The sequence below is a fragment of the Harpia harpyja genome, chromosome 2 (genome assembly GCF_026419915.1).
Source record: "Harpia harpyja isolate bHarHar1 chromosome 2, bHarHar1 primary haplotype, whole genome shotgun sequence".
Taxonomy (NCBI): domain Eukaryota; kingdom Metazoa; phylum Chordata; class Aves; order Accipitriformes; family Accipitridae; genus Harpia; species Harpia harpyja.
Genome location: NC_068941.1, coordinates 18,702,652 through 18,730,209, shown reverse-complemented (window position 1 = coordinate 18,730,209; position 27,558 = coordinate 18,702,652). Strand labels below are relative to the sequence as shown.

The 27,558-nt window shown below is 35.7% G+C and overlaps 1 protein-coding gene across 4 annotated transcripts in view; it reads left to right on the top strand.

Annotated features, from left to right (window-relative positions):
• The window catches only part of LRBA (LPS responsive beige-like anchor protein), a 435,866-nt gene that overhangs the window by 132,185 nt on the left and 276,123 nt on the right, over positions 1–27,558 (top strand). For all 4 annotated transcript variants that reach the window (XM_052772257.1, XM_052772239.1, XM_052772249.1 and 1 more), the window contains 2 exons: positions 10,399–10,463; positions 21,831–21,939. In XM_052772257.1, the coding sequence (XP_052628217.1) occupies positions 10,399–10,463; positions 21,831–21,939 (174 nt within the window). The remainder of the gene's footprint in view (positions 1–10,398; positions 10,464–21,830; positions 21,940–27,558) is intronic.

Sequence of the window (27,558 nt, the reverse complement as noted above, 5' to 3'; positions counted from 1 at the left end):
ACTGGCACTTAATTCTGTGAGCTCCCTGCTGATGGGGCTCTGCACTGAAATGGAACTCTTCCTGACAGGAAGTCAGCCGCGAAGTGTGGAGACCTCTGAAAATAAAGTGTGCTTTAATTTGACACCCTGCTGTTTTACAGCTAGTCTGTTTAATTTGAGACTATGGAAAGAGGTTTAGTGGAGGGGAGAGGTATGAGATTATGGAAAGTTCAGTGAGCAACGCTTGTCACTGACTTTATACTAATTACAAATATGTGAACATTTTTGTTCATGTTAATAAACCAAATAATGTGCCTCTGTTTCCAAGCAAAAATACTTAAGAAACTCATGATTTGGGGAGCAGTGCTGCTTACTCAAAGTTCTGGCAAGAGATGCTTTGCATAGTGATGCTGTTCAGTTTATTGTTTAACATTTAGTCTTATTTTTACTCATCTGTGCCTTTTTATGTATCTCTGCAACTGGGAGAACATCTGTCTCATCGAAGATGTTGACGATACACTAATCTTTCAATAAATATTTTAAGATAACTTGTTTAAGTGAAAAAACTCATAATTCAGATTATGCAGCAATCAATATGATATTGAGGTGCATATCTGTTAGGCGTTAGATCCTAGTTCTGATTCAAATTAGATTCAGAAGAATCAGCTGGATTTTCCAGTACCCTCTGCATATTTATGAAAACATTTATTTCTATTTCTACTTAAAACAGAAATGGTTATATTTTTCTTTTTGGAAAATTTGCTTGGTGAGTGCAGGGGAGGATTTGCAGTGAAAGGAGCAGAAAATTATTATTTATCATGTTTATTGTAGCAACATTTAGGGACAGATGAGAATAGAACCCTGTGTTCCTGGGTGTGTTGTGTAACAGTGGAATAATGGATACACAGAATATTTCAGTCTAAATGAAGACAACAGATGCAGGATGAAGAAGGAAATATAGCATGCAGGTGGACTGTAATGGAAGAGACACATGTTAGTTTTGCTTTTTTTGTTTGTTTGTTTTAAATTTGATTTGATTTAGCTTCCTTTTCTCTAATTTTTTTCTTAAAAAATCTGCATTAGGACACGATTACCCAAGGGAATGATAAGGGACAGGTTTGGACATCCTGTCTGTTGAGTGAAGAGGTGGGATTGTTTTATATACTTTGGTTTCATTCCCTCAAAGGTACGATGATAGCAGGAATCTTGTTCATTGTTTGCATGCATTCATTATGAGGGTTTAAATTGAAACTAAACTTCATTTGGGGCAAAAGGTAATATAAAGGGGCTTTTACTTCCCAAATAGTATTCACCGTGTATATTGTTCAGTTTTTTATTAGTGAAATTTATTTAGTTAAAGCTTATCATACATTGAGCAGGAAGGTTGCTGCTATTTGGTGGGGATGATGAATGCTGCTATTGGTAGGATCAGTCCATCACTACTAGTGCAACTGTGCAGCAGTGAGTATGCAGTGATTTTCTTATAATCAGTAGTCTACCTTGGAAGACAATTTTTCCCATGCAGTGGTTTTACAAAAACTCAAATTAAAGTCACAGTTAAACAAAAAAGCACTGAAATCAAGAGGCAGTTGCTTTATACTCCTGCTATTCCTCGATTTGTTTTCCTTTCTCGATAAAAATGTTGCTGGCACTGCAACTTGATTATTTGGATCTCTTCCCTTCGTTCATCTTACGTTGTCCCTTTTCCTCACTTCCGTTTTTCTGATTCATCTCCTTTGACTTATAGTTTCTTGCTTCCCATTGCTGCATATTTACAGAACTGCTTGGTACTTTGATTTCTCAATTAATGTTTAAGATTTCTGTTCCTGTTCTTCCTGAAGCTACTGTCTTTCATCTCAACATTGAAAATGGCTGATGGTTAAAGAACCTGAAGAGGAAACTGCGGTGGAAAAGGTTTGCTGCTAGATGAACTCAAACCTGACCCCTAATTTCGTTTCATGAGGCGTCATGGCAACAGCCCGCTAGTGGGAGAGAGAAAGAGAGAGGCTGCCGAGGCAAATTGCTTCCTCCATCAGAAACTGTGGACCTGAAATCAGTGATCCACTCATTCAGTTTTTCCCCATTCTACAGTTTGTTGCTGTATTGGGACCGTAGAGGAACTGGAGTTTAACATAGACTTATCTGTTTCATCTTAATGTGACATTGGTTCTAGGGGCGAAATTTTATTCGTCAAGTCATGAGTTAGATCACTGTAAAAGGCATGTAATAAATGATTTTCATATACGTGTTTATACTTTTTTGAAACTAGGTACAAAAATGAAGTCTATGAGTTTTGATGATACGCAGATTTAATGCTGTGATAGTTATTACTGATAGCATTTTATTTATGCAGACAGTGATATTTTCATAATACATGAATTTTCTGATTGCAGACACTGATATTTTCATAATTTTATATGAACTTTTGGATTGACTGATTTTATTACTAAAATTCTGTTTTAAGAATATTTGGTATCACCATAAGTTATGACAACTGCAACCTGTGTTGAGATTTTCTGGCTGTATGTAATTGTTAAAGATTGTATGTGCTGTAACATTTTATGTAGTGTATCTTTCATAGTATCTTTTAGGATAGAATTGCGTAGTTTGTGGAGAAGACAACAGTTGTCACTTTGAGAGTAATCTCATAGCACAAAAGGCATTGTCTGACAAGCTGACAGTTTTTTATTTAGTATTTTACTGAACAACGTAGTACTTAAGTATGCAAACTGCTCCAGCTCTATATGTGTATAATTTATTTTCAGAATCTATAAAAAGTTATTTTGACTTGAACTCAAACTTTTAAGTATTGAAATTAAACTCTCATTATAAGGTAGTTTTAGGCATTTACCGCTAACAACATAATACCAGTTTATAGGAAGCTTTGTTTACATGGAATATCCCAAATGGTTAAACAGCAGGGGAGTCTTCTGCTTTTAGTTAAAAAACTGCTGTTTCTGTATGGCTTATTTACTACTTCTTTAATTCTTAATGTAGTGTGTTGTGGAATTGAGCATGCAAAAGTCAGCAGAGAGTTCTGTTTTCTGTGTCTAAGGTTATTACTTGCTGTACAATAATAAAGGCACTATTTTATTGGGTTAGTTGTAATTAACTTCAGCACTAGGCATTGATATAAATCATTCCTAATCTGTTTTCTTTACATTTTCATTCTTTTAAACTGGTTTAACATAGCTTCTTTCTGTCGTCCTTTTACATAAGGACTAGGGTTGTAATTGCTTTTTTGAATTAGGCTGTCGGAAGCTAATGTGCATGTTGATCCAAGAATTGATTAAGGAACACTAATGAATTTCATATAGCACTTTTAAAAGATTTGTAATAAATACCGTGTAATAAATACTCTATGCCAGTGATCTGTTATACCGTTAGAATTCAAGACAGTATTGTCATGCTGTGCAGCTGGAAAAATGTTTCAGTATAAGCAACTTTGATTCTGTTTCATAGTTAAAATAGTAAACAATTTTGTGGTTATGAATAAAAAAATAGTGTTCCAACTCTTTCCCAGAGTATTTTTATGAAAATAGCTATGGCTATTATAATTTTGGTGTCTGTGTTTTATCAGAGGAAAAATACTGAAACACTTTTGGTTTTCATTTTTTTGTGCTCAGACTTGGTGTTTGATACCAACTTGGCCATGTGCCTTTTTGACTGATTTATCAATACACTAGAGTACTGCAGCATTTTCAGTTGTTTGTTAAGAGCATAGGTTTGAAACAAGAATGTTATGTATTCTTTTCAGTCAGTTTTGCAACACTGAACATGTTAGTTTCTTAAATTTCTTGTCTTTTTTGGTGTAGATAGTCACACGCGCACAATCTCAGCCCACCTTTATAGTTCATTAGTTAGTTTGATATGAGTGTGTTTGAAATATTTTCCCACAACAACGTGCTTGGTGTTATACCTCCACTTAAGAAGCTATCTCATGTAGTTAATTTTTACACAACTTTCTCCTGGAAGACTCATTAAAATTTTTAATACAAAGACTTTAGTTGTGTACTGTCACTAGCTGATTTTTTGACAAAAAGCAATGTCTTTTTAATGGAATGCCAGCAGTAAATACTTTTTATTGTAACTGAGTGTGTTTGATAGTTTAAAAGTCTTATAAAAATAATTAGCTCTTTTATATAGTTCTAATGGCAGCCTTGCAAGTTTCCCCTGGAGCAGTCTCTAATGAACAGGCCTTGATTTTTCCAGTTGGGCTTTTAGATTCCCTGAGGACTTGACTTCAGACCTTGAAGGGCAGCAGCTGCCATTTGTCTTAAGACTGGAGTTGCCAAACAGACAGACCATGTACTAATAGGACACATTTGTACAGCCTGAGTCTGTGGAACCCTGATAGAGGTCTAATGATGATCATCTGTTGAGAGCTTGTAGCTGGCCAGGGTTAGAGTAACTTTTATCACCCATATTGAAATCAAAACCTCTGGATTGATTAGTGAGATAGCTTGACTTGTTACATAGATGCCATGTTAAAGCTTTCATAGACAAGCCATTGTTTAGTGTGGAATAGTGTCCATTGTTTAAATTTCAATAAATTCAAGCCTGTTTGATAAGTTTTCCCCCTGACAGGATGTTCTGAACTTTTGGGGTAGTAGTAAATACTTTTGCAAGCTCCCTCTTTTCTCTGTGTCAAGATTCAGCAACAGTGATGTTTTTCTGTAGAGAAAGGACCATGCATATAATTATTGAAATTTTTTTTTTCTCAATCAATTTCTGATAGTTCTTCCATTATTGATTTATGTTTTTTAAATTTTATTTGAGCATCCAGGTATGACTGTATATATACTGAATAACATTGTCTCCAAATGTGGTTTTGTGTTACTCTCATATTAAAATGTGTCACATCCTTGCAAATTTTTTTTTCATACACTACTTAGCTTGTGTTAATTTTGATATTAAATTGCTACATAGAGTTTCTAGATATTATTTCCCATAATTCCATGTTGGTTTTAATTTTTTTCAATGGAGCTTTGTAGATTAAAATAATTTAAGCATACTTCAACCCTTTAAAAGTAATTTATGTTTGCAGATATTCTGCTTAACATGCAGTCTAACTTTTTTTTAAATATGAAGAACCTGGCTAAGATATAATCTACTTTTCACTATATGTTCTTTATTGCTGAGTTCATTCAAGCCTGTAGTGGATGTGGTGCTGAGAGAGTGCTGACACCAAGTGCAAACACTGCTGAAAAGTTCTTGATAGTTTACTTTAGGCACTTAAAGATTAGTATATCTCTCTATGAACAAGTTTTTCATGCAGATTTGACCTTTACTCTAGGATATAATGTGTCTCTTAGTCATATGTTAACACATTTTCCCACCCTGCTCCTTAGTGCTCCATTCATAGTTGTCAGTACCAAAGTCATCCTTCTCCTTTGTTTCATAACCAAAATAAATTATTAAAACTCGACCAGCTTTATGGGAAGGATGGATTAGCAAAGAATTTGCTCTTTTTTGCTTGCTTATGAGTGTGTATTTCAACTGTTAGATATAGTTCTTAATTGTGGAATATGTTACCTTCTTAGAAGGATTTTTTTTAAGTTTCTGAGAAAAATGAATTATTAAGGAGTGTGCATGTGTCCATATATATGAATGAAAGTACTAGTACTGTTTGCTACAGTTGAAAATAGAGCAGTTTTCATCTATTGGAAACGTTTTAAGTATTCTGTTAAAGATCTATGTTTAATTGTTTAGCCATCAGACCAGTTGATGGATTGGTCTTGCAAATGTTTTTTATATAGCTTCAAGAATATATATTTTGGGTTAATTGTTTGAAATATGATTATATTTCTTTCCTAGAAATGTACCGGTGAGGAGGGATATGTCCATTTGCTGCCTACAGGCAAGCACTTCAGATTACAAACCAACAAAAATGTTTATCAACAAAATTTTTGTGGCATTTGCTTGAGTGATTAGAGTTTAGGAATGGCTATATTGGGTTAGATAAAGGCTCCATCTCCCTTAATCTATCTCCAGCTATGGACACAGAGATGCATAAGAAGAATAAAACAGGACAAGTGTGTATGATACTCTTTCACTCTCCAGCTCTTTTCAGCTCGGGGCATTTTCTGATTTGGATGTAGTTTCTGTGTATTTAGTCAATATCAATGTATTTTCCTTCCATGTACTTGTGCAGTCTTCTCTTGATCCTATTGAACTTTTAGTCACCACAACATCCTTTGGCGGTAGATTCCACTGATCTGTAACGCACAGTGTAAAGAACCGCCTGCATTTCTTTGTTTTGAAGCTGGCTGCTACTAGCTGCTGCTTGTAGAAAAGGCTTTTGGACAGGCCTGGTTGCGTAAATAAGAAGCTCCTGAAGTATTAGGTCTGAACGAGGATATTCAGAATGAGTAGGGAGTCAGCAACAAATGGAAGAAAATGACTGATCAATGAGTTGACATTGGAAAATTCAAGTCAATTCAGAATTTTTAAAGAACTTCTCCACTTATCCGATGATGCCATATGATTAGAGACATACCTTATTTTCAAGAAAGAAAATAGGAGGATCAAGTAGTATAAAAGACTTTTCAATGCGTTTGAAGACTGAGATAACTATACATGCATATGTAGCTGAAATGAAATAAAACGGGACATAGAATTCCTAAAGATTGTTTTGCTAGACTAATCTCAGTGTTGGTTATGGTCTAATGCATGTTGTGGCCTTGCGCCAAAATTATTTCCTAGACAAAGGAAGTGTAGTAATTTGCATGAGTTTTGTCAGAGCATTTGGTACTGTCATACGACTGATCATTAGTTAGAAATCATTAAAAAAACACACTGTAAAATAGATTTAAAAACCCTGACCTGGCTCAAATGGGACAATAGGTCATGATATAAACCTTGAGGGAGATTATTAGTTTCTGAAGGGAGGGGTTTAAGAACAGCACTGTTTAATGATCCTTGTGCACTCAGTAAGAATGTGTTAATGAAACTTGTTGATGATATAAAATTGGTGCTACAGAGGACAGTTGTGCTGTAGTTACAGGAAATGTAATATGTTACTCCACACAGAATTATAATTCAGATGAGGTTTGAAGCACCATTTCAGGAAAGAATATAGTACTTGCATTTTATCTAGAGTAGTTATGGAAGTGTTTACAGATTCCATTAAGGAAGTAGGTGAAACAATAATGAGCTAGGAAATTTCCACATCAGACATAGTATTTGAATAAAATGTGATTTCTTATTTGTCTCCTTGTAATGGTTGTTTTTCATCGTAGCTATTTGTGATAGTGTTTAGTGCTTCTAGGGTTTTTTCCTGCTTCAGTATTGAGTGTACAGTGACCAAAAGCATTAAAAGTAGATTATGTCTCTCAGTTACTAAACATTTATAGCCATAGGAAATGATGGTCAATTAAGTACAGCTTAGAATAGGTATGAAATTATTGACTTTGTTGATCTTCCCTTACAGTCCTTCCTTAGGAAAGTGCTGAAATGTGTTTTCTAGTTATTTAGTTGCATTAGTGGTTGAGTTTGAGGCTTTTAACGTGTTTTTTCCCCAATACCTTTGGGAGACAGATAACTAAGATGTTGATATAATAATGCAATATGCATACTGAGTGTAATTGTTTGAGAGAGAACATACACTGTGGGGAAATATTGAATGGATCATGAAAGATGATGACCATTAGTCTTTTCTTTCAACTATTAAAATTAGGTTTAGGGTGTGTTCAGCTGTGATTTATGAAATTGTTTAGACTAACACCTTCTTTGATGATGTCTGATGTAGAGAAAAATGCTTAAAAGTATCATGATAAATGCACTCTCTTTTCACTTTTGGCAACTTCCATCTTCACCATTTAAATTTTCAAGTATTTTAGTGAGCTTGCTTAAAGAGCCGAGCAACAGATGGACAGTATCATAAATGGAAAAAATTATTTTGCTTTTCTTGAGTGTTTACACATTTAAGCTAACAGAATATTTTCAGTTATCATCATATGAATCTAAATACTTAGAACTTGATATTACATTTAAAAAAACTCTCATGAGGATTAGTTGCATATGCTATTTTGTTTAGAATATTAGCAGCTAAAAGGCTTTTTTTTTTATTTTAATAAGAATAAATGCTTCTTAAAGCTATTTCAGACAGCTTACAGACTAACTTGAAGTCATCTAATAGTGGCTGTAAGAAGGCAATAGGGGAGAACTGGGGGAAGGATGGCGGGAGAAATGTTAGTAAGATATATGTAGCAATAAGGACCAATGATGCTACTTGATGTAGCCTCAAAAAAGACCCCCAAAACCCCATATGTGATAATATGTAAATGGAACTTAGCTGACGCTTAGAATGTTGCTTCCCTATTAATGCATATAAACTAGTTATATAAAAAGTAATGAAATACATTTGTAATTCATGGTGAATAATACCTCACAAATTCCAATTATTCTACTCTTAATTCTGAGTACTTGAAAATGTTAAAAGAATATGTTGGGGTTGGAATATGTCAAGCCTTGAGAGATCAGAGTTATATCTCTCCCCTGCATTTGAAATCTGGAATTCTTTTTTTTGGAGGGGGAGGGGGGCAGGATTTAAATTGTAAAGAAACAATATTGTTCTACTGGCTTTTGTGTATGTCTAATCAAACCTTCATGTCACTGAGAGAGAATTCTGCAACACTGAGCAGCAAAAAATGTACTCTGTTGACACTGGGTATTAAGAACTCCGACATTCAGAAATCTGAAATTTATTTAAGAGGTATTTGCGGTTTTGCACTTTTTGCCTGTTTTGGAACTGATGAGATTTTTGAAAAGAACCACAGTGGTAGAAGTAATGATGTGAATAATCATTAGGCTTATTATTTCATACAACAAAGACTGAAAAATCAAGGAAGCTGATGTGGAAAAGCATATGAAACTTAAGTATCTGTCTGCTGCAGAATCATGCTTTTGTTTTAGTTTAGAAGATTTGTAGAGTTTAAACCAAGAGTTGTATTTGGCCTGTTCTATCCAAATGCATCTACATTTTCCCTAAAATACAAGGTTCACCCATTTACTACCCTAATTTTTAGCTCTGTCAACTTGTTCCTATTGAGTCTAGGATTAAAAATCTTTTTTGTGTTACTGTTAACCAATTCTGTTTTCTCCTCAGTTTTCAAATGGGGGAAGCAAGCCCCAGTGATAGGTCATCTGGGTTGGTTGCTTTCCACTGTGTCTCTTCTAGGGGCCAGGCAAAACCCGCCTACATGTGTAAGAGGTGTAGAACTTTGCTGTAATTCAGGGTTCAGTTGAATGTAAGAAATGTGCGGTGCATGTGTGTCTGCTGTTACCATCATTTCAGTGTGTTAAAAATTCAGAGTGTTAAAAATGTGTTAATATTTTTTGAAACATATTGGGTGTTAATGATGCAATATTTGGATTGTTAGCAGATTTTTTTGAGTAGAGATGGTTATGTGATGCTGAGGTGAGGATTATTATTGGTATATACGTGAACTAGACTTTAAGCTGTAAGAGAAATTTCTGTCTAAAGAATGTGCCTTACATTAACGTGTGTTGTGGCTTAACTCCAGGCGGCAGTTAAGCACCATGCAACAGCTCGCTCACTCCTCCCGCAGGGGGATGGGGAAGAGAATTGAAAGTAAAAATGAGAAAACTTGAGGGTTGAGATAAAGACAATTTAATAAGTAAAGCAAAAGATGCGCATGCAAGCAAAGCAAAACAAGGAATTCATTCACCACTTCCCATTGCCAGGCAGGTGTTCAGCCATCTCCAGGAAAGCATGGCTCCCATCAGAACGTCCCCCCCCTCGTTCTTCTTCCCCCAGCTTTATATGCTGAGCATGACATCATATGGTCTGGAATATCCCTTTGGTCAGTTGAGGTCAGCTGTCCTGGCTGTGTCCCCTCCCAACTTCTTGTGCACCCCCAGCCTATTCATTGGTGGGGCAGTGTGAGGAGCAGAAAAGGCCTCGACTCTGTGTAAGCACTGCTCAGCAATAAGAAAAACTTCCCTGTGTTATCAACGCTGTTTCCAGCACAAATCCAAAACATAGCTCCATACCAGCTACTATGAAGAAAAGTAACTCTATCCCAGCCAAAACCAGCACAACATGAAACAGTTTGTTTCTACCGTTATTAAGGTTCAATAAGGCAAAAAGCATTAGTGAACCAGATTAATTTCAGAATTATTGCATAACATGGGAAAAGAAAATGATGCAGTCGTTTGTGGGATGTTTTTGTATTTTTTTTCTCCTCCACAGAATATGACTTTGAGTAAATGATACTGTTCTGTTTCTTCATGCTGGCAATGTTTCCTTCCTGATGAGCACACGATTAATACCTTATATATTTGCTGATGGTGCTTTAAGTTGATAAAATTGAAAAGAAAGTGCATGACCGTAGCTGAAAATGTTTTTTCTTAGTTTTGTTTTTATATAACTAGTTCTCTCTTATTTTTTCCCAGGAGTGGCAGAACTCTATACAAAAGAATGCTGGCCTTGCCTTTATTGAGCTTGTCAATGAAGGAAGGTAAGTCACAATATTTGATAGCACCTCTGCCTTAGCCTTCAAGAAGTTGTATGGCTTGAAACTTTCTTTAAAGAATTTTTCTTCTGCCTTTTTATGTCATTGTCTTTGAGTTTTACAAGCATGATTTCACATACTCTAATAACTTTGGTTCAGTTCTGATACTGAATATGGGATTTTGCAGAATCTGAATGCTCTTTAGTTTCATTAAACATTTTGCTTATCGGCGTGTCATGGATTTTCTTTCTTCCCGTCCTTGTGCACTGGTTAACATTGAAACTATAATTTGTATTCAGCTGATCTCCTGAGGAAGGGAATTGATATTTGGAAGACTTTATAGCTAGGAATTGTAAGATAAGCCTCTGTCTCAAAAATTAGATTCCAGTTTGCTCATTTATCTCCTATCTACCTCATAAAAGAGAAAGGAAGAGAGTCCCTTTAAGGAAAAAAAAAAAAGTTGTTAATATTACCAATTAGTCTAATGTTCTAACTATACACATATATTACTGGAACTTACAGAAAATGACAGGGCAGGTGATGAGGCCATGCTCTTTGACTTGTAGTGACTATTCAAAACCATCAATATTTTCTTCATTAGGAATCCATTGTTGAGGCAGACTAAGAGCAATATTTACTTTTTCTAAAAGGATTTTTTTTTTAAGATATCTTAATGAGTTAGCTAAGGAGTATTATAAGAAATGCCGTTTATCTAAACCTAAATTCTGTTATTGAGTAACTTGAGCTAGTTAGAATCCCAACTGAAAATAAATTTTACAGGATTAGGACAGCTACTGAATTAAAACCAAAATAATCTACCACATAAATTAAAATGCTACACAAATATGTTTTTATCAATGTAGTAATAGGGGAAAAGGCTCTTTGAGATTTTTCTTTTAAAATGTGTAGATAGTCTCAAGATACATAATTACCATTTTAATGGTTGCATTTCAGTTTATGGTGAGGGAAACACCATTCTGAGGCAGAAAAAACATTTTGCTACTAGTCTTGATCCCAAGGGCCAAGGTAAAGTAACAAGGGTGTTCAGTTACAGTGTTAAGATCTAGCCTGTAGTTGTTTCCTATTATGTGAGGCTGACCTGTCTTGACCTTACTTATAAAGTGCCTGCTATAAATTTGGCCCTTGATTAATGTTTTATTAGCATAGATAACACAGAGATCCCACACACATGTAAACCACAACGTATAAGGTTCATCTGTGTAAGATGATCATCATGAACAAATCAGTTGCTGAGACTGAGTGGTAAGTAGCAGTTACCTAGTAGTTATTCAGCTTGTCCAGGTCAAGCTTTCAGAGAGAATTCTATCAGTAAACTGTTTGGAATTGACTATTTTCTTTTAAAAACCTGTGGTGCCCATCACAGACAGATGGAATCACTCCCCCACCTCCATAAACAACATCAATAACTTATAGTCTAGCCTTAGCAGAGTGGTTGTCTCAGGGACAAATGATCCCTTGAAGACTGAAAAGTGTGGTTTTGGTTAGCAGAAAATATCTAAGTAATTGTTACTTCATTTCATTTCTGACTCGTAGCAGAGTTATTTTTTTAAAAAGTGGGGATATAACTTTCATTATGAGGAAGACGAGAGGGGATTAATTTCTTAAAAATAGCTCCTTTTATCTATCTCAATTTTTCTCCATTGCTCTTTATAGGAGCCTTTAAAGTTATTGCTGAATTGGCCATTGTGGTGCTTCGTGGCTTTTCAGCATTCACTAAAATGAAACTATTATCCCTCATATGACTTGAACTGTATTCCAGAACTACTCTTTTCTTCTCTTTATGCAGGTTGCACATTATTTTTCTTGCACATATACTAACGCACTGAAACATTTCAGGCCTCGTATTTTATTGTATTTATTATTGCTTTATGTATTTTTGCCATAACATGATAATTGTAACAACTCCAAAAGCTGAAATCTTTTAATTAAAACTTAAAAATGAAAATAGCTGAATGATACTGATTTAGACTTCAACTGCATAATGGTATAATAAAAGTTGAATTTTTAAATTGTTTCTATATTCAAGAAAAGAAGACAAAGTAGTTGTACAAAGGACAGAACTGATTTCAGCAAGTAAGGAAGGATGTCTGTGGGGTACCCTGACATGTGGAGTGTTAGAATAAATAAAATAAAATTAAGAACTGGAAGAACTGCCTAGAATTTGTGGAATCACAGAACTGCTATTGTCTGCTGCCTTGGTGGAAAAAGTCTTGGTCATCCTGTAACCATTGTAAACCAGGGTTTTATTCCCAATGTTTATTACTAGTTTTCTGGAGTATTTGATACTAGAGGATGTTCCAGTTTGAAATGTGTTCTGCTGTTTTTATTTATCAGGGAAGTAAGACAACTGAAAAATCTTTCTGGAAGAGAAAGAGGTCTAGAAGAAGAGATCTAAATCTCTTCTTATGCTTGCTTTCAAATGTATTCTTTGCTTTTATGTGAAAGGTATGAATGTACCTCTCTCTCTCACAGCAGTTGAAAGTTTTATGTTTAGGCTTGCCATGTTTTGGCTAGGATTCCCTGGGCAGAAGTATGTGCAGAAAGTTTGCCTCTGGGACTCGTAAGAACTAGAGTGTGTGCGCTGCATTCAGAATGTGTTGGTCTGAATTTCATCATATTCACAAGTAACTAATGTGTTACACACATAGTTGCTCCCAGCCTTTCCAGATATATCAGGTCCACTGCAGAATTGATTTGTGTCCAGTGAAATTTTGAATCTTGAACTGAAAAAAATGTCTAAAGAGGAGACTAGTATGTGAAAATACAGAACCGTAAACCTACCTAAAACTGAAATACACAACTGAAGTCTTTTGAGGGCCAGGTTACAAGCATGGAAAAAAAATCAAACCCAAAAATCTGTGTAGAAAACCAGAAAGGTACAGAATGTAAGTTAAAAGCTAACGGAGCAGGTATTGGAAAATAACCTCTTTCTGTGCATGAAAATAAATGTCAATTTCGGTTCCTTGCTATACTGAGCATTAATCTGTTTTTAATAAAAATGAATAAGTATTGTTCACTATTATTGTAATGTCTGGGAACACTATTAATGCCTTTGAAACCTTGTTAAAAAGGTGCCTGTACCCACTGTTTCTCTATGTACTGAGCCATCTGTGCAGCAGAAGTATAGATTGTGAAACATTTTCCTTAGCCTGCTGAACTTCTGTCAGTCTAGATTTCAGTCTTTGTGCTTGCCTTTCACCTTTGGGTCCTCCCTTTAGGGAGAGTCTGTCTTGGAGCCTCAACCCGAGAGCTTACTGATGAGGGAATTTGTTCACCAGAACCATCTTTTAGGTGTGATTTGGTTCATGGTCATGGACAGTCCTCTCCTTTGAAGACTTCCAAGGTGTCCAGATGGATTCCTTTTTTCCCACCCTGAAACCAGTTATGTTTTGTCCTTATGCAGGAGATGGTCAAGCTATTATTTCTGAACTGAAAAAATAGAAGCTTTGTTCCTTGCATGTACAAATGTGTCTTTTTTTTTTTTTGGCTCTTATTTCCTCTACTTGACTAGTTAGCAAACAATTCCTTTGCTCTGTGAAGGTTAAAACTCTCTCCTGTCGCTTTGATTCGTTAGCACACTTTAGTGTGAAACATCTCTTGTGCTAGACCTTGTTTTCTGTATCAGTCAGTGCACTAACAAACGTACTCGAGCTTGAGACTAGGCATGACAGTTATTATCCCCTTTGGGGTGATAATGGGTTTGGCATGGCAGGGGTTGAGGGATCAGTCTCCTAAGCATGCTGCAGCAATTATTCTTTCCGACTTTCAGTTGAAGAGGCTCTTGAAGATGCTTAATTTTAATTTTCTCAAGCATACGTTCCTTGGTCATCCAAAGAATTAAGTGCTGTGTTCTATACATATATTTTTATACATCTGTAAATATGCAGATAGTGGTTGCTTTAAAAAACTGTCACATGAAGTTTGGTTGAAAGATAACGTCATTAAACCAGCAGAATACACGTACAATTTCTTCTCCTTTGCCCTTTCAAATCCTTAACCAAAACAAGCAACCCAAAACTTAAGGATTCACAAGTGTATCCAGGAGAAGCAGAACTAAGGAAGTTTGGTTTTCTGTAGCTTTTTCTTATTGCTAGACTCTCTGTTGTCTAATGAGGAATGAAATCTAATCAAAATTCTCCTGCCATATCAGAGGATTCTACTCCTGTATTCCTATCTTGGATTTTCTATTATGGCTTTCACTGCAGTTGAAAACAGCTTTTTTTTTTTTTTTAAGGATGTTTGCAAGGGTTTTTGTCCTCTGTTGGATAAAAAAACTTGTATAAAATTAATATTTTTGAGAAACTCTAACCTTCTATTAAAACCTGTTGGATTTATCCAGTGAATTCAAAAGTCACTGGGAGAAGGAGGAAAGCAGACAGTGTGCAAATCTAATATCCTTGGCAAGTAAAAATTCCACTGTCCAACCAAAAAAAAGCCCCAAACCTTTCCAGAAATAACTGGATGTAACTGGTATTATTCTCCCAATACATAACATCCAGTAGTATAAAATCTGGAATGCTGTAATCATCTGTATTTCTATAGCTTTATTTTTTTTTTTTAGAAGGAACTGTACTAAGAAAATTTCAACATATGTCACCTGCTGTTCCTTTTCTTAAGTTGTATGTATTACTTTTGACTGGTCATAGATGCATGACCATGCAAATATCTTTTTAATATTGAAATAGTTGGCAATCAAACTAGTTGGCCAATTACTTGCACACTTTCCTAACAGAAAATAGGGGACAGATGTAGGCTGCCCCATTCAATTGTCTTTCACTTGCAATAGTGCGGTCACTCTCAAGGAATGAATGTTAGAGAATGTGTTGCCATAGGAGCAAATACTGTGATGGAAAATAGTTAGAAAAATACAGCTATTAATGAAAAAATGGATGATAACTCACAGACTTATGCTTTGTGCATAATTGACCAAAAAAGGCACAGGAAAAAAATGATAAATGTAGTCACATCCAAAGTAGAATTGATTGCTACCAGTCTGCTCCCCTTATTGCAGCCTCCTTGCCCTGAGATTCTCATAACATAGAACCTGCACCTTAGTCTTGATTTGTAAGAGAAAAAAAGTGTTTTCCACATTTCCTTGCTTTTTATTTTTAGCAACCCATTCTGTTTAAGTAGTAGGTTTTGTGAAAGGGTTTTTTTGTGATTTATTTTCTGAGTTTTTATGTAATTGTTTTGGTTTCATAGTAGGAGCAGCTTTCTTAATGTGTGAATTTGAACTACAAAAGATCATTAGGCTAGACTTTAAACAACATTATAAATGTGCTGAAAATTAGAAATTGTAGCCTGAATGTGTTTCAGAGACGGATAAATGACTTGAGGTGGGGTTCTTGATACTACGTGATTTTTTTGTGCATGTGTGTGCACTAAGGTATAGTGTGATGTGCACAACCATTTTTAAAACAGTTTTTTATTTCACTGAGTTTTGTTTGATCATCTGTGCATGGATTCAAATTGCATCATTTTTGTGTAACTGGAAACATATGATCTTTGCTGCAACTTAATGAGTAAGCAGAAGCTTTTTGGGGAGAGCTATGTCTTAATGATTAAAAATTAATGTAAGCTTTTATTATTGGAGATGCTAGTAACTTTGGAGGGTATGCATGTGACAAAGGTAGGTTTTGCTTGTGAGAATATATCATTAATTTGGTGGGTCTATAAAAAAGCAAGATCATAAACCACTTTTGAGTGCCTGGGAATTCTTAAATTTTTTTTTTTATGTAGAAATTTTTTAGTAACAAGTGCTTTTAAAAAATAAATTAATGCAAGGGTAGTAAGAAGGTATTTATACTGCACTCTGTGTATATACATGTATTGTACTATTGCTATCTGATTTTCAGAAATCATCTCTTGTACTACCATGCAGTCTCTCTCAGAATGTGAACACAACCTCAGATCAGTTTTCACTAGGCTGTGACAAGTCCTAAGTGGCTTTCCTAGATAGAAAAGGTTGGATTTGTGTGTCCCTTCCTAGCTGTCCTTTTGGAGTGTTGTTAAGTTTTATGCTATCACATGTCCAAGTCAGCATTTTGGTGAGTCTGCATGATTTTTTTCTTTTTTTCCTTGGGGGTGTGTTTTGGTTGGTTTTTTTTTGGTTGTTGTTTTCTCTCCTAGTTTAAGGGGTTGTTCTTGAAACGACAGAGGTTGGTGTTGAAACTTCAGTCTTTAGGACCTTATGGGCTTGTCTGTATCTTTTGATTATTGAATAGCGTATCTGTAAGGTATCTGTGTTCCACAAAGTAATTGTAAAACTTTCTTGCAGCAATAATTCCAACCCTTAGCACATTGAGCAGTCAGGTCCCATAAAAGACAGTGTATATTAGTGTAGAACATATCTCCTTTTGAAGTAAGAGAATCTCTTATATGCTAGGTTTATGAGGAGTGCAAGTAGGAAAGCTTACCTTTATCCTCCTTTCTTGGCTATCTCAGAGTTCTCTGTTGTGGTAGCATCTGGAACATACATAATCTCTCCCTGGAGTACTTTATGAGAGATTTATGCCTAAACAGCTGTTGTAAATGTCACCTGTAAAGCTTTTTCCATATTTTGACTAGAATTTATAATTGTTGGACATCAGTGATACTAACCCAAAATTTATCCATCTCTCACTTTCTTTGCTTGCACATATTTTTCTGTTACATTTTTTCCCCTCTTGTACCTTCACATTTTTGGTTGTTTTAAGGAGAAACTTGACTTCTTACTTGATCATCTAAGCATTCAGCAGCCAGAAATCAGAGTAAGAAGATTTCTTGCTTTGTGTCTCATAGTTTTCTTTTCCAGCATAACAATAAAAATCAAAATACCTCATGTATTTGGCTGGAACTCCTTCTCTCAGTGGTTTCGCACTTCATTCCTGACCCAGCAAAATATGCAAGTATATATTTAACTTCCAGCATGGGATCTGTCCCCTTGCTTGTTTTTACTAGGTTGTTCATCTTTTCAAAGTTAATCACATGTTTTTAAATATTTTAGTCCAGAAAGTGCTTAGTGCTTAGACAAAGGAAGAAAAGTCTGTTTGAGACCTTGAATCTGGTATGCACTGAAAACAGAAGAGTAGGCCTGGTATCCAGAGTCTTTACTACCATAGGTATTATGGTCTAACTTCTGCAGAACATGTCCATCCACACTCTTCTCATGTTGAAGATCAGAAAAAAATCTTAATTCAGTAACTTGTCATAAATAAAGCCAAACCAGAAGAGAATCTATCAGGGAAGGGCAAGTGTAAATCACTGCATTCAACAGCATTTTGTTGTTTAATAACACTGTAAAAAATGAACAGATACATGAGATAGTAGTATAAGGCAAACATGGTCTATGGTTCTGCATACAGAGATTATGAAGCATAGGCAAGAAGGAAATTATTAGACTTCAGGGTTTTTTTCAGCTTGGGTGTGCATACTTTGAAAAAGACAAGAAATTCAATCAATCTGTTTATTTAGTCAAGGAAATGAAAAGCTATCCTTTTGCTGTGAAAAGAAAGTATAAGGAGATGTTTTGGATAGACTTTTTATTTAACAGAAAAAGAATTAATGTGATCTAGTTGCTGGAATAAAAAACAGGATAAAAGCAGACAAGAAATAGTCATGGTTCGGTTTTGTTTGTTTCGTTTTGGGTTTTTTTGGTTTTTTTTTTTTTTTAAATTGGCACTAAGTACCTTATTATAAAACTTTATGGGAAACATGGTGTAAAAGTCAGATTTAAAAAAAAAAGTTGGGGCATCTTTCTGAAAGCAATGATGTAGCTCAAACAGAAGATACAGACTTGATGGAGGAAATGAAATTATTTTGGGGAAAACATGCATGATCAATTCTGTGTAGGAGGCCAGAGCAGGTACCAGAGAGGACCATTATGATCCTTTAAATCCATGAAGTGTACTTACTGTCTTAGTCAGGAAAATTAGATTTTTCTAAACTTTTTTTTTTCTTTAGAAGAAAGCATTTGTCTCTCATAAAGTTACCTGATCTAGTTAATACACTTTATAGCCTCTCACATACGTACAAAATGTGTTGTATGTAGTTTGGAGTTGAACTAATACTTCTGCAAGAGTGGATTCTTGTCCTGGCCTCAGCAGTGGTCTGCTCAGCTGGAAACAGTTGTTTCTATTGCAAGCAACTAGCTACACTTAACAACTTTCTGTTCAGCGTTTTGTTTGCCTCACATGGAAAAGTGGCAGCTGTCAAGGTTCCCAAAATTAGTGTTTAGAAGCAGATGATTAAAACTTCATTTTAGACATATAAGTGGAGGTGTGTTCGTTTATAGAGATGCTGAGAGCTTGTATTCACCTTTGATTTTTAGTGATGGCTATAGACTCCTCTGTTATATCATGCCATCATTACATTTATGTATAGAAATATATTTAGTTTAAGTTCTACATTAAAGAGGTACGTTCAAAATAGAAATCTGAGTGTCATGCTAGGTGTGTGGATACTGTTCTCATAAAGAAAATCCAAACTGACCTAGGTAATGATACAACTTGAATTGTTTATTAGAAGGAAGTTAATCTAAGCATATGCAGTGTTTGGAAGAGGTGACTGAAAAGAAAGATTAAAATTTGAATTTCTTGAATGTAAATAATGAACACAGCTGTCATGGTATAAGCCAGTAAATTATTTCATATAGGCTTCATTTGTATTAGTAAATAATTTTTATTCTCACCTCCTGAAGACCTTTAGTTGCTGAGTTTGGCAATTTGCAAGAAGGGAAGTAATTGATACCTAATAATATGAAGCTTTTGCCTTTTTCTGAAGGCAGCTTGAAGTTACCACTAGGTGCTTATGCTAAGCTTGGACAGTTCCTTAGTTGTTAGCCATAAGAATTTTTGGTTGCCAAAATGACAAATTCAGCAAGGATTGATCTGCAAAATCATGTGTAAGTTTTATTTAGCTAGCCTAATCCTGTATTGAATATCATAGAGAAAATGAGGAAAGTGTGTGGGATTAGTAAAGAGAGGTGGGGGTGACAAAAGTGACAACTGATCCATAGGAGACCAAGCTCTTTCTGATACTCAAAAGCTATTGGGTTTTACTAGGTACACTTATAGTCTGTTGTGAGAATGTTGTTCCTACGTGAGGGAATGCAGTTCTTTGCTTTGTTTGGAATACGTCCATCATCTCTGCAAATGCATAGTAAATGCCAGTGTACAGTCAGTTATGTACTGGGCTGCTTACTGGTCATGTTTAGTGGATAAAAAGGAAAATCCATGTTGTAAATTGTTAAAAACGATTATTATATAGGGTGCTTTCTTGAACACATGAAAAAAAGTGGGACTTTTAGAGGATAACTAGTGTTAGATTAAAAGTGGACCTTTTAGAGGATAACTAGTATTTTTCAAAGTCTGATCAGGTTAGCAGAAGGTATTGGTATTGACACACTCAATGAAAATAATGAGATACTGTCCAACTGTGTTAAAAGTAAATCATAATACATGATACTGTAATACATGAGTATTTATGATCCCCATATTTTTTTAGACAGTTCTTAGTTTAATAAAAACATGTTTATTTAAATGCTTATGTGACAGATTTGAATGTGCTACTGGGGATGTTGGAGAAAGAGGGGAATCAAACGCTTGGAATTTGCCCAGACTATGAAATTGGTTATGCAAAGATTCTTGTTGCTGGTTTATTAGTAGGGATTTATTTTTAGCTGAACATTATTGTAAATTATTAGAGACAGAGGTTTGGGGTTTCTTTTTTCAGTGTATGAACAATGCCTTTTTAACTAGTTTATTTTCCCAATTTTTTTTGAAGCCATGAAAAGTTATGAAATTGTAATTACATTATTGCAGCAATGTTGGTTCTGCAGGTTTTTGAAAGTAAAAGTTTGTCACTAATGCACACAGATAAATTGGCCAAATTCTATGTTGGTTGGTCAACAGCTACTTCCATTCTAGAGGTGACTTAAAATAGAAAAAATAAAAGATAATGTGATTCTAAAACAGTAGCTTCTGTACAAGCCTTCTCAAACAGAAGGTGAAGTCATGCTTCAAATAATAAATTGTGCATATTTCTTTTTTTTCAAGACTTCATCCATGGGGAGACAGTAATCCACTGACTTAACTGGTTCATGATCACATAGTCTTATTTAGCTGTTGTGCTGCAGTTTTCCTAGCCTTGTAGTGAGAAAGACAATGAACAAAGAGCTTCAGGTGTTGTTCTGCTTCTGGATTTTGTCTCATTGGAGTAGGCTTGTGACCTGCAAGTCTACTGCAAGTGTGGAATTGTGAATAGCATAGGAAAAGAGACAGCAGAGCTTTGATGATCATACTATCAAACATACAGATAGAGGCAGGTGGAGCCTTAGTTCAGATAAATAAGTTCTGGGGATAAAATTAACATTGTGTACATTAGAAGGCATCCTGCATAATAAATCCTGTGGTTGTAAAGAAAGGCTCTCAGTAGACTCTGACCTTGTTGAAATGTACTTTAGCTTATATGTGCAAGGCAAACAAGTGATTTTATGTTCTGCTACTCTTTTCTACATTAGCAACTGAAAACTTTTTAAAAAAAAAAAAAAAAGCTTTAATAACAGATATTTTTAAAAACTAACCAGTAGAGCATGTAATAGATTTGACTGGTGTATCTTTGGGTGATCCTATGGAAATGTGCACCTTCTAAAACAGTGTAGCTCCTGTATAGCCAGTTTTAACTTTATGAATCCCAATGTAACTAATTAAAAAGGAGATGTTTTTAGTAACAATATGTGAACTCACATAATAATTGGGTTGTAATTCAATCTGTCAGCTCTGCTGCCATTCATAAACTCAAGGTTTATGAAGGCCTCAGAAACCTCAGATTGAATTACAGCTTTATTCTGTACATAACCTGGAACAATGTATATCTTAGCATTTCATTTGTGAGACTGACGATGTTTTATAATCCTGAAAATATTACTTAAATGTATACTTACCATAAAATTCCAATTTTACATTTGAAGAAAAAAAACTATACTGCAATGCAATTCACAATTTTTTATTTAGACTTTACATCAGTTACATTAGGGCTTTCACTGTGGATGTTTATATACATAAACTGCTTACTTTTCTTTATATTGTGTTGTGTGTATGTGAAAGATTTTCTTACATACCTATATTTCAGGTAAAACAAATGACTGTCTAGAGTGTTTACATTTTGTTTAATACTTCGTTTGCTTTACTATTGAAATACAGTTTTACTAGTTGCCAGAAAATTACTCTTCAACCTTATTTATACCATTTTCTTAACACAATAAAGTCAGTTATGGAACAGAGCTCAAAATATTTGTCTATATATTGTAGTTACAGATTTTTATTTTAGGACTTCATTCTCTCAAGGCAGTTCTTAAATATTGTCTGTCCTCAGGTTGCTGAGTCAAACCATGAAGGACCATTTGGTAAGAGTGGCTAATGAAGCAGAATTTATCTTGAGTAGACAGAGAGCTGAGGATATTAACCGCCATGCTGAATTTGAGGTAAGAAATGAAATCTTTTTTAAAAAAAACCAAACCACCAAAACATAACAAGCCCACTGTGTTTGAGGATTCCAATGTGTCATACAGGCTTTTCAGGCACAGGAGGTTCCATCCTGAAAAGTGCTTTGCAGTCATAGGGTGTTTTGATAGTTTGCCGCTAACTTTGATGGAAAAACAGGCTGTGCAGAACAGTTCAGAACTTGTCAGAATCTGCAAACCATAGTTTGTGGGGGAAGGAATTTTATCATACCAATGCTGCTCTTTTCCATGAAGCAAATATCACTGTATGTGTTAAAGCTGCTTAGTGTCATAGTCAAGACATAACTCTGAAAAAAACACCTTACTGAACATAAATGATAACAGCCTGTTAAGTGCAAAATGAGAAATTACTTTTTTTTTCTTTTGTATTATTTGCTATTTCACTTAATCCATCTCTAAAACCATTTTCCTTATGTTTTACATGTCTCTGTGTGGTTTTGGTTTTTTATATTTTTGTGTTTTCATCCCACTTAAGGGATTCTAAAGTGAAATAATGATCTTTGTTTTTATAGACTTGTAATAAAAATACAAGCCTTTTTTCCTGAATCACTTTATTCATACCTCCAATTTTGGATCTCAGTTACATCATGTGTCTCCTTTCTCTGTGCTTTAATTATTGTGTTTAAATGAAAACAAAGCTACATCTCACTAAATTCACTAATTTTCTGCTTAAAGAGTACTTAGTCTTTCTCCTGACATGTGATACCACTTGTGGTTTTGTTTTTAAAATGAAGCATTAAGAGATTGAAGGCACATTTGTGCTTAACCTATTTCTAAACTGTTTTTCTCTTAAATCTTTACTTGAAAAAATACTCCCCAAAGATGAAAGCATATTTGTCTTAGACAGTGCTTATGTTCTAAAGGTCATCTGTGTTGGCCCCAGGATTCAAGCTGTGCGTTGTTTAATAACATATCTGCACTTCATCTAGAGCTAGTTACCCCCTCCTGCAAACAGAGATGTTGTAAGATATCTATAGTACCATTTTGCAATGGTGAAATAGCAGGCATGTTTCATTTATTACATCAAGGATTTGGCAACAGTCCTGTGGAGATGAAAAGTGCATCTTTTTACTTCGTTGCCTGATAATCATTGGAGTGGGACGTGCTTGACATCTTTTGCTCGGGATTTATGCAGTAGCTCCATGCATGACATGGCATTATTGATTAGATGAACAGCCCACTTTTTTTCTTCAGTTGCAAACTATTTGCAAAGGTATGCGTGTATGTGGGAAATCTGTGTGAAGTAAAGGGTTCTGTCATGTAAATACAGGCTGTCAATGAATACAGTTGTTCAGTGACACCTTCACTGTTAGCCTTATTTCAGTCTCAAGACACCTTTTATGATGTCTGGAAGAAATTTACATTAAGCATCAACTTTTTTAATATAGCTCTGAGTTTTGCTGTGACAACTCTCTAGGACAAGAGTTGGTTGATACTTTAAGTTAATGCTGGTTTTGAATTTGTGCTATTTCAGAATGATGGCTCAAGGGGTTTAACTCATCAGGTTGAACTTAAACAGAAACTAGTGTACTAAAATAGCAGCACTCGTTTATCAAGTTTAGTTTTGTTACTGTGTTGGAAAAACTTAGATCTAGCATCACTTCTGCAGGTGTGCAAATTGAGGATATACAACTAGGATTCTACCAAATGCTTCAATAACAAACCTGGTGTCTCATGAACTTAGTGTTACTGATGTCCATGGCATTATGTTTCTTTTGTGGAAGGGGGAACTCTTAGTCACATCTGTTCAAATCTGCAGGTATCACATCAACAATCAGAAATTCCTGTGTACCATGTTTCATCCATCCATGGTATGGTCTGTTTTTCACATGTCCTGTCAAGTGTGCTTGACTTGTTTTAGCACAGTGATACCTTCTAGCCATGGTGTTCCTCATAGCCTTTTCAAGTGGTGCTCCAGGCTATAGAAAACTTGCAATTCTTCTATTGTGCCCAGAAATGGATCTGTCACTTGACTAGACTGGTGCCATTCCATCACTTAATGGGAATGGATCTGTGCTGTGTGGGGCTACTGACACGCTGTGTATTGCAATTGGTAGGTATGTTCCCATTGTATGAATGGGTGTCGATGTAGATGCCTGTGTTTTGGTCCTAACACTCATGTCATGACACACTTACAAGCACGTGACAGGAAGGACTCACAAATAAGAGAAAAAGGGCCTCCAAAGCAATTGATATACAGCCTTTGATCTGGTTCATTTCTCCAACCCGAGGACCCATAAGGAAGCAGCATAGCAGATGATGACCCCTAAGCTAAATATTGTTTTGGCTAGCCTGACTGGTGTGGTTTGGTCATCTGCATGTACCCGTCTCCTTGATTTGCTGCTTCATCCTTCATCTATTCTTGAGAAATGAGTTGGAATGAAGATGGTATTCTTCCAGTCATGAGAAATACTCTGCTTGGTCAGTCCATTGAATGCATTATCCCATCTGCCATGGCATATGTCCAGAAAAGAGCAATTGTACAAGGAAGCAGATAGGCTATACTTTTATAAATTCTGTCTTATATAGAGATCTGCAACTCGGAGACCTCCCTGATGAGAGACCATGTCTTTAATAAATAAGTTGTGATTTTTCTGCTGTGAATTTTTCCAATTCCTTTTAAAATTTTATGTAAATATTTTGCACCAACAATGTCCTAGGACGAGGAATTTCCCTGCTGTGATAGTTGAAGAAGGTGAGCATATCCTGTGTATAACAAAAAAATTAAACAATTTCTTGGAAAATAGTGTGATCCTACAGTATTTAGCCTTGAAGAATGGTATATGCAAATGTGGTTTTGATTACATTTAAAAGCATTTTGTGACTGTGGTAATTACTAGTTGCAAAGCTGCAAGGTTTTTTTAAAAAATGGTTGGGATGACCATGCATGGTTCAGATTCCAAGCAAGCTTTGCCACCTGAGCTATGGGGAGAACGGAGATGAGGCTGGTGAGTGAGGGATAAAGATCCAGAGACAGATGAGAAATGTGGCAAGAACTGTTACCCCTTTTTCATTTTTATTCTGACTTGCATTTCTGGTGTTTCAGATCACATATGAAATATTCCAAGATTGATTCAGCAAAAATCCAACCCCCAGATTTCTTTTTAAATATCTGTTTTATGTTTACTGCTACCTGGGTTTAATTCTCCCATTTCTAAAAGTCATGACAAAGGTGAGCCTTGCGAGACGTGTGTCAGATTTTGGACAGATTTGCACCATGATGATAGAGCAATCTAGTCATAAAATTTTCTGTACAACACTCTTTTTACTTTTTTTTTTTTTTTGAAAGGCAAGGGAAGTTTTAAAATAAAAGGCAAAGTATCTTGTCATCGTTTAAAACTGAAGTCTGGTGTTTGGGACACAGAGGCAGGAGAAAGCAATGGGAAATTTAGACAAGCTTCATAATGAAGTTCTGTAGTTATATATTATTGTACAGTATTTGGTTATAAATGGGGTAAGGATGGTCATTGTAAGAGGAAGGAAGAACCTAGGAAAATAGATAATACTAGGAAAGACACTGCTGTGCTGAACAACTGCACTTTAGAAATGTGATGCAGGAAAGTATTTGTCATGTGACATTTTAAAAGTTGCACAGGATCCAGAGGGAAAGGTACCACTCCTATTTGGTTCTTAATTCATTGCAAGTACAGGACAGTTGTTTTCCTTCCAGAAGTGGATTGAGAACTGTCCACCTATCAATTCTTTCACAGCCAGACAGAAGCAGCAGCAAATGTGGCACATGTTCACTTTGCTGCGTAAGGTCTGATTGGGCCTTTCTTTGCTATGTCTCCATGTGGTGGGACCCTGCGTTGGTCAGAACATTGGGAGGAAAGTGTCTATACCCTTTCCATAAAGTAGGAGGATGAAAAGCACAGGAAGAGTCTCTAAAGCAAGGGTGGGTTTTTTTGCATATTGTTTCAGTTTGTGCTGTAACTTTAGATATGCAGGAAAGTCTGAGTGCCTGGGTGAGATAGGTTTAAATTAAAAGGATCTGAAAAGAAATCTTTTCTCTCCTCCGTCTGTCTTCTCAAGGCAATTCTCTCTCTTTCAGAAACTTCAAATAAAGTGTCTTGAACAGCAGCAAAATCTTCACATCCACTTTTTCTGTGCCTGGTAGCAAAAAGTGTGTCATCATCTTGTCTTGGCTATTTTTCTGTTTCTTCCTTTTTGTCAGGAGTCTCTGTTTCCATTTGCATTGCAGACCCTTCCTTTGCCTCTGCAGTCCTGTACTCCAGAAGCTTCTTCAAACTGGAGGTGCTCAGCTTCCATCATGGAAGATGCAATCTCCCACCCTTTCTAGAGGGCTCTACCTTACAACTCAGCAGTCTGGACGAAGACAGAGAAGTCTTCTTCTGTGGTGCCTGGCCACTCCTTTTTTTTTTAAAAGGAGATATTATAAGTAACATAAATTATGAGCAAACCAGTTATGCTCTCTTTCTTCTAAACTGGTATTGTAAAAAAGAGAGGAAAAAATTGCTTTGAAGGTGAAGGATTGGTTGTGAGAGGTTTTTCTATGGCTGAATACAAAGGTCAACCTTTTTATTTCTTATTTGTTTCTGATCCTTTTTTCACCTATGTTTTCACTGCTACCTCTGTAAGTAGTTACATCTATGAATGTAGACATACGGGGAGGTCACAGGGAGACCTGAGACATACTTATCCATTTTACAATGTGATTAAGCCTCAAAGAAGCCTGATGAAGCAATATTCCACTCATTTCTCTAGTGAGGTGGCAGTGAAGCACACATTTTTACAGTGAATGTGGAAATGTGAGCCAGTGTCCCTGGGATTTATGTGCACAGATCTCTTGGGCATTTTTCAAAATCTCACCCTGAGTGTTTGGTAGAGCTGAAAATCCTGAAGAACAACCTCTTTATGCCTGAATTCCAGCTAGTTTCATGCTACCACCTAGACTGCTTTCTAGAAATGACCTTGAAAAATGTGGTGGATTCGCACTGTGTCTTAGATTATGTGTGCAGACTGCTGCGGAGTTGGGCCTACGAGAATAATTGGATTTGGTGTGAGGAGGGGGAGGGAATTTTGTACTCTAATTGACTTTATTTTATAATTTATGACAGGAATGCCCATTGCCTTGGATATGCCTCCTGTCTTATATAAATCTCTTCGTGTATTTGTGTGTGAATATACATATTTATAGAATTCTAAATATGTAAACTTGCAAGTCTTTTACGCCTGGACTGTTCAAGCATCACAGTGTTTCATCTTTCTAGTGAAGGTTTAGTTTGCTATCAGATGTCACTACTGGATTTTGACCAAAATCTGTGATACCATACCTCAATGCTTGTGTAAAGTATTTTTGATGAATATTCTTCCAGCAGCATGGTTTTTTTTTTGCCTGGAAGATTCACATGAAGGAATAGGAAAATGGGGGAAAAGGTACTATACAGAACCATTCATAATGTTGCACACCATGAGTGTGGATAGAGGAGCACAGGACAGTGCAACACAGTAATTTTCAGAAAACTTTCTAGAATGGATGGACAAGGATTCTTCATTTTAAGTCTGTGAGGAAAACAGACACTGGTAATTTTTTCAGTAAAATGCAACTGCTGCTGTAAT